Source organism: Bicyclus anynana, chromosome 23, assembly GCF_947172395.1.
Source record: "Bicyclus anynana chromosome 23, ilBicAnyn1.1, whole genome shotgun sequence".
NCBI classification, from domain to species: Eukaryota; Metazoa; Arthropoda; class Insecta; order Lepidoptera; family Nymphalidae; genus Bicyclus; species Bicyclus anynana.
This window is the reverse complement of record NC_069105.1, coordinates 9421047-9433525: the sequence shown is the minus strand read 5'-3', so window position 1 is coordinate 9433525 and position 12479 is coordinate 9421047. Positions and strand designations below refer to the sequence as shown.

At 39.4% G+C, this 12479-nt stretch overlaps 1 protein-coding gene across 1 annotated transcript; it reads right to left on the bottom strand.

The window, feature by feature from the left end:
- Positions 1-3499: 3499 nt before the first annotated feature.
- LOC128199370 (uncharacterized) lies at positions 3500-4066 on the bottom strand (the record flags this gene model as incomplete). The annotated part of the gene is given in 1 exon segment (XM_052888570.1): positions 3500-4066. A coding segment is annotated over 1 exon segment (567 nt), but the record flags the coding sequence as incomplete, so codon positions are not given.
- Positions 4067-12479: the final 8413 nt, after the last annotated feature.

Genomic DNA, 12479 nt, shown 5'->3' with positions numbered 1-12479 from the left:
ACACAAACTTTATAGGTCGCATGAAGCACCGAATTTATAGAGTAGGGTTTTTTGAAATTCATTTGGTGACGTACAACCATCATGACTATTTCTCAAAGGAGATGGTCCAATTTAGGTCCACTTTTTTACCCTGTATCATTAAAATTTAAAAAATACAAGGATTTTATAATAAATGTTATTAAACTAAATAAAAAGAAATAAATAAAATAAAAACTCAAGTTTTTGAGTTATATCAAGATGGCGCCCATAGAGCAACTATGACATGACAATTGACAACTTGGGAGATAATGAATATTATTTCGAAAGAATTAAATTAAATTCGTAGATCTGTATAATCAAAAATAGTTAAAACAATATCTTCTTTTATTTCCGCCAGGATACAATGACTGATCCTGGGCTCCATACAATTTTGGGCCCTCTCCTTCACGACTTGGTTACAAGTATTTTTTTTATATTCTATGACAAGTATGCCTTTGAGTGATCTCGCCGTTTTGACGGCCTCCGTGGCGCAGTGGTATGCGCGGTGCATTTACAAGACGGAGGTCCCGGGTTCGATCCCCGGCTGGGCCGATTGAGGTTTCCTTGCCGGGGGCTTCGGCCGTGGCTAGTTACCACCCTAACGGCAAAGACGTACCGCCAAGCGATTTAACGTTCCGGTACGATGTCGTGTAGAAACCGAAAGGAGTGTGGATTTTATCCTACTCCTAAAAAGTTAGCCCGCTTCCATCTTAGATTGCATCATCACTTACCATGCGGTGAGATTGTAGTCAAGTTCACACAAAGGTTGTGTGAACATATATTTGGGAATGTATTTGCTGTATTTCAATGTTTTTAACGTCCGTTAAAAAAACTCTCGTGCGAATGAGGGCTTAATACACATACAGGGGAATGCAAGAAACATACTACACACATCACATCGTGTGTATAAATTTTAAGTGGATATGTGGCGGTGATTCAACAATACGAAGCGAAGCATATACGATGGAAATCACTTAGCATATGACAAATAGCGCTCGAGTGACAAGCTTTTACAGGACAAATTCGTAACACCCTTTACTCTGCTCTATTTGAAGTGGAAAAATTGTTTGTAAGAAAATTTTTCTCTATCAATGTGTAGTTTATAAGAGCCGTGATATGACCTCTGCCACCGATTCCGGAGAGTGTGGGTTCGAATTCGGTCCGGGGCATGCACCTCCAACTTTTCAGTTGTGTGCATTTTAAGAAATTAAATATCACGTGTCTCAATCGGTGAAGGAAAACATCGTGAGGAAACCTGCATACCAGAGAATTATCTTAATTCTCTGCGTGTGTGAGGTCTGCCAATCCGCATTGGGCCAGCGTGGTGGACTTATGGCCTTGCCCCTCTTAGTCTGAGAGGAGACTCGAGCACTGCAGTGAGCCGAATATGGGTTGATGACGACGAACTATGATCAAAGCGAAGATCTCCTAAAAATTCGTAAATAATTTTACATTCACATATTAAGTACAACATCGGATACAAATTCACACACACACACTCACACACACGCTATAAACCCGCGCTTATCGCATGTTGCATGTTAAGTTAAGTTTTTTGTTAATATGGAAGAGCGAGACACGGATTTGCATTGTCGTCTGTCTGGGTGCCTGTTTGTCGGAATGAATAGGCCCTGAGGTTTAGAAAACCGTAATTTGACAAGGTTAGTAGTAACGTATTTTATAAAATATTTTAACAAAAAAATTCAACCGACTTTAATATCGAAAATTGGTTAAGAAATGACGAAGTTATGAGGTAACAAGCATTAAAAAAACGCGTCTAATTAAGAACATCCTCCTTTTTTTTTAATAAATCTAAAAGAAACTAAAATCTATATAGAGTTAGTCGTACTTACCTAAAATGATATCATACATAGGTAAATGAAATAAAAATAAAACATCTAAAAAGCAAAAAAGAATATTAACATTAAAGTTTTTCATTAATTCCAATTGATACCATCCATCCAGCGCATGCCAAATAAACACAAACTAGAATTACTTGAAATTTAAAACTCTGTTGATTTAAAAACATTCACGTTGAATCGATAACTTTTGTATTTAGAGAGTTGAAAATATACACAAGCTAAGAGAAGTTAGTTAAAACCCACCCCTATGTCAGAGGTCGCCCTAAAGCAACACAAAGTTCCACACAAAAGAAAGTAAACAAATACTTTCTATTGGGGGATGGCTAGTTAGCCACCGATAGGGGCGAGCCAACTAATAAAACAAACTTCGAACTCATTACTATTTTGTTGGTAACAGGAAGTTGGATGGTGTGTATGGGCTTTAAAAGTTAGATCTACATAGGATTTGCAGTTCGTGGAATTTGCTAGACCTATTAATTAGCATGGCAAGTCTGGAACAGGCAAAATTACTCTTCTTTGTGATAATATAGCCTAGCTAGTTGACATATTCTAAATGAGATTATTTTTAACCGACTTCGAAAAAGGTTCTACGTTAACGTTTTTTTTATGTATGTCCAGCGATATTTCCGTCATTTCAGGACCGATTTTTAAAATTCTTTTTTTTGTTTTGAAGGGTTTGTTGATTCCAGGGTGGTCCCATTTTTTTTCATGTCAGGATCTGATGATGGCATCCTGGAGAAAAACACATGATTGTCATCCAGTGCCCACTGGAGGATATCTTACTAGCGGACGCCCGCAACTTCGTCCGCGTGGAATTCAGTTTTTCACAAATCCCGCGGGAACCATGGATTTTTCCAGGATGAAAGTAGCCTATGTGTTAATTCAGAGTAAAATCTATTTCCATTCCAAATTTCAGCCAAATCGCGTCAGTAGTAGCGGCGTTAAAGTGTAACAAACATCCATACAAACTTTCGCGTTTAAAATATTAGTAGGATCAAGTATACGTATTGGCCTAACCTCCCTCCCTTTCTGAGAGGAGACTCGTACTCAGCAGTGAGCCGAAAATAGATTAATAATTACGATAGCTTGCCGAAACGTATCATATAATTGTAGTAAGGACACCTACTATCGTCGTCATCAACCCATATTCGGCTCACTGCTGAGCTCGAGTCTCCTCTCAGAATGAGGGGGTTAGTCCAATAATCCACCACGCTGGCCCAATGCGGATTGGCAGACTTCACACATGCAGAGAATTAAGATGATTCTCTGGTATGCAGGTTTCCTCACGATGTTTTCCTTCACCGATTGAGACACGTGATATTTAATTTTTTAAAATGCACACAACTAAAAAGTTGGAGGTGCATGCCCTGGACCGGATTCGAGCCCACACCCTCCGGAATCGGTGGCAGAGGTCATATCCACTGGGCTATCACGGCTCACGGTACCTACAATACTATTAAATAAATCAAGCAAATAAATATTCACGTTGAAATAAATAAGCTCATCTGTGTTGCCGGAGAGTATTTGGAGCTTAATCTCTTCGAGAGCCAGCCACTGCATTAAAGGCTAAATGAAAGAACTTTTCGGATGCTAAAGCGAAGTTGCGATAAGCCTATCGATTAGTTCTTTGCTGTGGACTTGCCGGATTCCGTAGCATGGGTAAGAATTATAGGAAACAATGCTGCGATTATGTGGTAACTATATATTAAATATACAAATTTAACTATACAAATTCGCGCTTTATAAACATCAGTATGTTTATAGTTGATTTTCTTGTTGATGCCCAGCAGTTGTCTGATGATGAACTCCGGCAGCCGCTTGTATCGCCAGCGCGTGGGCAGCGGAGTGTGGTTGGCTTTTTGCAGCTTAGCAGACACGTACTGTTCTGCCGAGAACTCGTTCGCTTGCTTCACCATAGACAGCAGTTCATGCTGGAAGATCTTCTCCTTTTTTAAGCGACGGTTGTTCTTCACCCGAGCCCAGCGAAACCTCATCCTCTTCCACAGCTACGTCCTCTGATGTTTCTTCATCTTTTTACGTCGAATTACAATCAAACGGACCGCTTGCTTCTCTTCTTGTTGTAAAGGAGGCAAGCCTATCTCGTCCTTCCTCCAATTAGAGTCAATCAGAGGTAATATAGACCGAGGATTCACTATGGGGACATAGGTGAGAGGAGTAACCGGTATATTGATTTGTTATTTAAATTGAGAAAGAATACAATAAGGAACTTAAGCTAACTTATCCTAATAACTATACAAATCATGCCCACGTGGAATGGTGGCAAGAATACTGGCTGCATTTCCGCGCTGGACAGCCAGGCTGATCCTTTGCGCAAAAAATGAGCCAGCCCTTCTGTCACCAGTCGAGGCAACTAGCCGAGGTGAAATGATACGGTAATTTTTTTGGCACTGCGACTATTTAAATATTATTTAAATAATATAGCTGAATTACAAAGTCTATTGAAATCACACTTATATTATAAAGGCGAAAGTTTGTGTGTAAGTTTGTATGTTTGTTTCTTTACGCTGCGGCTATTGAAGCGATTTGGCTGAAATTAGGAGCGGAAATAGATTTTACTCTGGATTAACACATAGGCTACTTTTCCCGAATTTTTTTTTTCTTTATTCTTTACAAGTGTTAGCCCTTCACTACAATCTCACCTGATGGTAAGTGATGATGCAATCTACGATGGCAGCGGGCTGACTTGTTAGGAGGAGAATGAAAATCCACACTCCTTTCGGTTTCTACACGACACCGTACCGGAACGCTATATCGCTTGGCGGTACGTCTTTGTCGGTAGGGTGGTAACTAGCCACGGCCGAAGCCGTGCCAAAAAAAGTTTCCGCGGTATTCGTGAAAAACTGAATTCCACGCGGACGAAGTCGCGGGCGTCCGCTAGTTCCACAATATACACGAGTGCTACAATGGCTAATTACGTGCAGTGGGATAGAATTATTTTTTTACGACCATGATAATAGTAAAAAAAAGAATTAACAGAAATTGGTTTAAGTATACTAATTATGTAATTGTCATTGGGCCTCCTCGATTTTGTATCGGCGTGGTCTCCTAGACTTTGTCTCTTCTAAAGGAAACCTGAATATTTGTATATTTCATTGCCGTGGAACTGAACAAAATTAAAAAAAAGTCATACTTTAGCGTGTTATAATGAACATTACCAATCGACTCTATAGGAAATAATAGTTTTGTGGTATTGTTTGAGAATTTTTTATTGAGTAGCTTAAGAAATGGGAGTAGAAAAATAAGTATTACATTTAGTTATATATATTTAAGTATTATTAGTGTATATATTATTGAAGTGAAACTTCTATAGGCGCATGAGGGTAAAATTTTTACAGATACGTCACGCCGGTATGCAACGGAAGTGTCGAAAAAGAGAGAGAGAGCGATCGAGACCGATTGAGAGAGAATAAGACAGGGCGAACGTAGCATGAAGCAACTAGCCGTGGAATGAGAGTAGGGAGCTAGCAAGTGAGAAAGGTTGAGAGAAAAAGTGAGACAGAGGGAACATCGTATCACGCACAGTGCTATGGAATGAGAGGTGGGAGAGAGCTATAGAGAGAAAGATTGAACAAGAGAGAGAAATCGCGCAATGTAAATATTAAAGAAATAAATTGAAAAAATTAAATTTATTATTTACATTAATTTTCAACACTTTTTATATTTTAATGACAATTAAATTCCTAACCTATCTTCCTTTTTCCCTTCCTCTTAGTCTCGGAAATCTAAAGTTTTAGATTTGTATAAATATAAACAAGATTTATAAATTAGTTCGCCAAAGAAGTTTCACTTCTGACATGTATACTTTGAAAGCACGCATTTTTTTGTTATATAGATCTATATACACTAATATTACTTATATGTATTATATATAGGTATAGTTTTTAGAGTATTTATGTTATTGCGAATACCCGATCCACTTGTTCACTCTTTTATGTTAAGTAACCGAAGAGATCATTATCTATACTAATATTATAAAGCTGAAGAGTTTGTTTGTTTGTTTGATTGAACGCGCTAATCTCAGGATCTACTGGTCCGATTTGAAAAATTCTTTCAGTGTTAGATAGCCCATTTATCGAGGAAGGCTATAGGTTATATATTATCCCCGTATTCTTACGGGAACGGGAACCACGCGGGTAAAACCGCGCGGCGTCAGCTAGTTAGTGATAAGCTCGCCCCTTGCACTGCATTTTATCCTTAGTTATAAGATTTTGTATGTTTTTATGTTTGAAATAAATATATTTAAATAAATAAATAAATATTACCTACGTCTATATTCCAGAATATTTCAATATTTGCGACAACATCTAAGTACCGATTCTGAAGCATCTTCGAGCGATACGTTTAATCGAATATGTCGTTACGGGGCGGAACTCTTTGCCGCCGATAAGCGAGAGTGTATACGGAGTGAAACGCAAAAATGTTGGTGATATAGTGTTGCAAGACCTTATATGTTTATGCTTATACCTAATGCCTTTTACAAAGCTTTTTGATGGTCATCCTAAGCAGATATGCTATGTGTCACTGGCCGATATGCTATCTATCACTGTGAACATTACTTATCTATCATTTATTTCATAGAATAATTAATAACTGAGGGTAGGTATATATTTCTAATTCCGGATCGAAACCAACAGGAAAAAAAGAAATTGCTTTTTAAAGATATTTTTTAATTCGTTATAAGTTAGCCCTTGATTACAATCTCACCTGATTGTCAGTGATGATGCAACCTAAAATGGAAACGGACTAACTTGGTAGGAGGAGGATAATCCACCTCCCTTTCAGTTTCTACACGACATCGTACCGGAACGCTAAATCGCTTGGCGGTACGTCTTTGTCAGTAGGACCGAAGTCTCCCATCAGCCAGACCTGGACCAAATAAGAAAACCTCAATTAGTCCAGCCGGGGATCGAAACCAGGACCTTTTGTAAATCCACCGCGCATACCACTGCGCCACGGAGGTCGTCAAATTTTCATTTTAAAAATTTTTGTTTTACACGTAAGGGGCACCTGAAGTCCGAGGGCCCCGTATTTGATTGACATTGGTATGGCTGATACAACGGTTGCTACGCCTCTGAGCTAACCATTAGACCAAGAGAAAGCTAGAGCAACATTTGATTCTAACACAACATACATCAAATGGCAGCGTGGTCAGTGATTATGTAGGTATTAATCTAAATCTATTAATAAGTAGGTAAGTGTCTGGACACACACACACTCACACATACACACACACACGCATACACACATAGTACACAATGATCATTGTGTACTTTTTTCTTATAATATGTACTGTGTACTAGCTGTAGGTGTATCAAACAAAATAAATTAAAAAAACAACATACAGTGCGAAGTAATATAACTAATACCAGGTGTTATAGAATAAACCAGGTTTCTAAAACCTCAATTCAAAAGTTTATCAAGTTATCGCTTAAGCTGATATCTAATTACAATATTCCAAAAGTAAATCCACGTAATAGATTCGCATTGCAATTAGAAGTGCGGGCTCGGCTTTGCCAAAGTTTTCGACTTCATTATGCGCGAGTGAACCAAACTTTCTTACGGTATTACCTCGGTACAGTTGTCGACTAAAATCAATTACGAATTGCGGACAATTAAACAAGATTTTACTATTCTGCAAGCGTATTTACAAGTTCTTTACAGTTTTGCAAGTGAAGGTACCTACTTACAAGTTTCAGATTTTATTGATAGTACTTAGGAGGGTACTTTTTGTGGAATTTAGTTTGGAAGCAGTGGTAGACTATATACAAAAAGATACATTTACCTTCTTAAAACATTAAAAACAAATTCAATGATTGACTTAAACAACACACAAAAGGTAGGTTTATTAGCGACTTGCATACATTCCCTATTTCGTAGTGTAGAAAACTCAGAATTTTCAACCAAATAAAGAAAGAAAAAGCCTCAATAGCTCAACAGTAAGAGCGGTCGGACTCATCACCGATTGTTGGTAGTTCGATCACCGCCCCGTTGGACTATTGTCGTACCCACTCCTAATACAGTCTTTCCCGACCAGTAGTGGTCATATTAAAAAAAATAAAAATATGCAAATATTATTTTTCAAAAGTCGTCGAGGTTGGCAGCGGAATCTCCCCCGGAGATTCTTGACACCCCTTGCCCCGCCGTTACCACGACCGCTGCCAGAGCCGGGAATAGCGGGGCCACCGGGGACTAGGGGCTGCTTCTTTTTAGATTTGTCCATGAAGGTTAATGCCCGTAAAATGACCACGCTGGGCATGCGGGTTGGTCATTCGCAGGGCTGGATTTTCCGCACCGGTGTCGCTGCTGCCCGACACCGGCCTGTGCCATTTATGAAAATCCAGCCAGTTAGGAATGGTTATACCGCCATTGATCGGTCGCCAGAGCCTCGTCGGTCACTCTGCAGGGTGCACCACGAGCAGGTGAGGTTGGCAGTTGGGGAGGCTGACTGGTACTAGCCTCCCCCTTACACCCCTCCTCAGTGCTTGAAGACGAAAGTCTTCGATCAGTGCGTGTTGCCAGTGATGACATACGGATCCGAGACTTGGTCGCTGACTATGGGCCTTATTAGAAGGCTCAAAGTCACTCAGCGGGCGATGGAGCGAGCTAAACTTGGAGTTTCTCTGCGTGATCGAATCAGGAATGAGGAGATCCGCAGACGAACCAAAGTCACTGACATAGCTCAGCGAGTCGCGAAGCTGAAGTGGCAATGGGCGGGCCACATAGTTCGAAGAGCCGATGGACGTTGGGGCCCCAAGGTGCTGGAATGGCGACCCCGCACCGGAAAGCGCAGTGTTGGGCGACCCCCCACTAGGTGGACCGAGGATATCAAGCGGGTTGCAGGGAGTCGCTGGATGCTGGCGGCTCGAGATCGTTGTGTTTGGAGGTCCATGCAAGAGGCCTATGTCCAGCAGTGGACGTCTATCGGCTGATAAGGTAAGGTAAGGTAAGGATTTTTCAAAAAATAGCTTTGGCGGCCTACGAGTTATGTGTTTCATAGTTATTGCCACTGAATAGTGGTCTTAAAACTTTGAATAATAGTCTGTATGTACGAACTAATCTTTGAACCGAAAAAACCGATTTTATTTAGGAGGCTTCGGCTATGGCTCGTTACCACCCTACCGACAAAGACGTACCGACATGCGATTCAGAACAACCTCCTCCTAACAAGTTAGTCCGCTTCCATCTTAGATTGCATCATCACTTCCATCAGGTGAGATTGTAGTCAAGGGCTAACTTGAAAAGAATAAAAAAATTAAATCATGTAATTTACGGGAAATTTTCGAAAAAGACTACAGAGATATATTATTTTAGCACTATGAGGGACGGATTAAAGTCCAATTAAAAGGTTTTTCAAACATCTGTTTGTTTCTCAACCCCCAAATCCAATCTAATATTTACTCACCGAAATTTAATTCCAAGCTAATTATCTAAAACAGTATAACATAATTTGCGTGGATTATTGTACGGGCGTATCTTAATTATTCGCAATATTTTAATTACAAAAGGTCGGAGAGAATTAGAATTTTGTTTTGTTAATTATGAACAATAATGAGGGTATTACGAGATATTTAAACATTGAATTTCACTTTCAAAACAGTATGGCGTTTAAGGTAATCGTTGCTTAAACTTTTATTCCGTATCTATTATTTCATTTGTAATTTTTCATTTGCCATATCTATACTAATATAATAAAGCTGAAGAGTTTGTTTGTTTGTTTGATTGAACGCGCTAATCTCAGGAACTACTGGTCCGATTTGAAAAATTCTTTCACTGTTAGATAGCCCATTTATTGAGGAAGGCTATAGGCTATATATTATCCCCATATTCCTACGGGAACGGGAACCACGCGGGTGAAAGCGCGCGGCGTCTATTAGTGTGAAATATAATGTGATTCAAAAATTTTCTAAATTCAACCCCTAAAGTGGTGAAATACGGCTTGAAAGTTTACATTGATTTTCACGCGGACGATGTCGCGGGCGTCCGCTAGTATTTTATAATATGACCAATATTCCCATAATATTCCCTCCAACTAACTTTGTCCGCATGAAATTTGGTTTTCCACAATCCCCGCGAGAAAAACGAAATTTTCCAGTTTTTGAATTTTGAATAGATTTTAGCCTATATGCTGCATAACCTATCTTCCAGTGAAAGATCTTTTGCAGAGATTGCCCCGGAGCAGCAGACAGACAAAATCTTTAAAAATGGTTGTTTATGTTTTAGTATCGTGAATTTGCGGTCAGCTGGAAAAATCTTTTCTGGTCCTGTGAAATGCTTTAAATTCTGTAGTTATATGATATGGTAGTAGGTATGACAAGGTATATCTATATTATAACCGCGTGTATACAGTATATTTGTGTGTATTTGTAATTTTAATTATATTAAAATAGCTGATAAACGTGCATTGTAAGAAATTAGATATCACGTGTCTCAAATGGTGAAGGACAACATCCTCGAGAATTTTCTTAATTCTCTGCGTGTGTGAAGTCTGCCAATCCGCATTTGGCCAGCGTGGTGGACTATTGGTCTAAACCCTCTCATTCTGAGAGGAGACTCGATCTCAGCAGTGAGCCGAATATGGGTTGATAACGATAAAAGTGACTTCGTCAGTCAGTAGTTTTTACGGGAGAGAGAGGGAGGGAGTTCATAACATCATTACAATTAGTTTTTCGTAAATCTCGCGGTATGTTCATCTAGAATATAATCTATCTTTAATACAAATTTCAGCTAAATCGGTTGAGTAGTCGCGGCTTTGAAATCTCGGAAATGGATATTTTCGGACCAAAAAGCCTGTGTGTTAATCCAAGGGTATTATTTATCTTCATTCCAAAATCCGAACACAATCGGTTTAGTAATTGCGGCGTTACAGAATAACAAACAATCCCACGAACGTTTATAATAATTTTTACGTCCTCCGTGGTGGAGTGGTCGCGAGGTTGATTCGGAGGTCCTGGGTTCGATCCCCGGCTGGAGCGATTGAGGTTTTCTTAATTGGCCCAGGTCTGGCTGGTTGGAGACTTCGGCCGTAGCTAGTTACCACCCTACCGGCAAAGACGTACCGCCAATCGATTTAGCGTTCCAGTACAATGTCATGCAGAAACCGAAAGTGGTGTGGATTTTTGTCCTCCTCCTAACAAGTTATCCCGCTTCCATCTTAGATTGCATCGTCACTTATCATCAGGTGAGAAAAAATAGGATTCTTAACGTATCAACAATAATCCTGAATAATATTTAATTCCATATTCTGTGTTCATCATAAGCTTTAACTAGTTTTGTTTTTATTTATTAAAAATTCTGAGTCGCAACCCCTTTTGTATTGGTATTCGTATTTCTTAATTAGTTCAAACAAAGAACAATGATCCCGTTTGCATAAAGCCATCCATAGCATAGCATATGCGCTAACGAGCGCGTTTCTAAATATAATAGGCTTTCAGTGAATAATATTACGTGCATGCTTACTGCTTTGCATATGCATTGTTTTCGCGGAGACATAATTACACTGAGGCTAATTGTGAGTGTGTTTAATTGCAAATATTTGTCTTGGTTTGCGATTCGTATGTACGAGCTTGATAACACCGCATGGGAGTACGGATGACTTTCCGCCATATTAGCCATGTATGTATATTGTTACGTCATAGCCGTCAGTTATGTCCGTGGCGCAGTGTTATACGCAGTGGACTTACAAGATGGAGGTCTTGGGTTCGATCCCCGGCTGGGCCGATTGAGGTTTTCTTAATTGGTCCAGGTCTGACTGGTGGGAGGCTTTGGCCGTGGCTAGTTACCACCCTACCGACAAAGACGTACCGCCAAGCGATTTAGCGTTCCGGTACGACGTCGTGTAACCCAACAGAAACCCAAAGGGGTGTGGATTTCATCCCCCTCCTAAAAAGTTAGCATGATTCCATCTTGGATTGCATCATCACTTACTATCAGGTGAGATTGTAGTCAAGGGCTAAAAAAAAGTTAACATTTTTATCTGGAAAATTACAACCCTTTATTTAAATTTTAAATTTAAGTATCTATATAATGTGACCTCAGGCCTAATATTTTTTTTTTCATTAATTTACTGTAATTCTCTTTAACATTTAACAATGTACAAATTAATAAAAATTAACTGTGACACATGGACAGATTAACACGTGAGAAGTTAATTATTGTAAGTTCCGTTTTTGTACTTCAGAAACCTAAATAACTAAATAATTAGTCACCCATATCCGACAGGAAACATGAGATTTCCGTTGATTGTGCAATTACGAATATTGAAGTTCTTTAGCCACATCTCCAGAAATCAGAATTCAATTGAGCGGTTGGTGGTGCAAGGCAAATTTGACAGATTTAGTCTTGGCAGCAACTCAATCGTCTATGGTAAAGTGATCCCATAATGCAGAAGCATTGCAAAAAAGGTGTCACACATCGATGAAACCACGACCACTCTTCTAACAGTGCACGATTTCAAGATAACCAACAGAAAATCCTCTACTCACCCTTACACCGAAACCAGAGCATCGACAGATGTTGACTCTATAATTTAAGAATATAATCTATCGCGAGTGTTTTCTGCATTTCGTCTCCAAAGAGTAA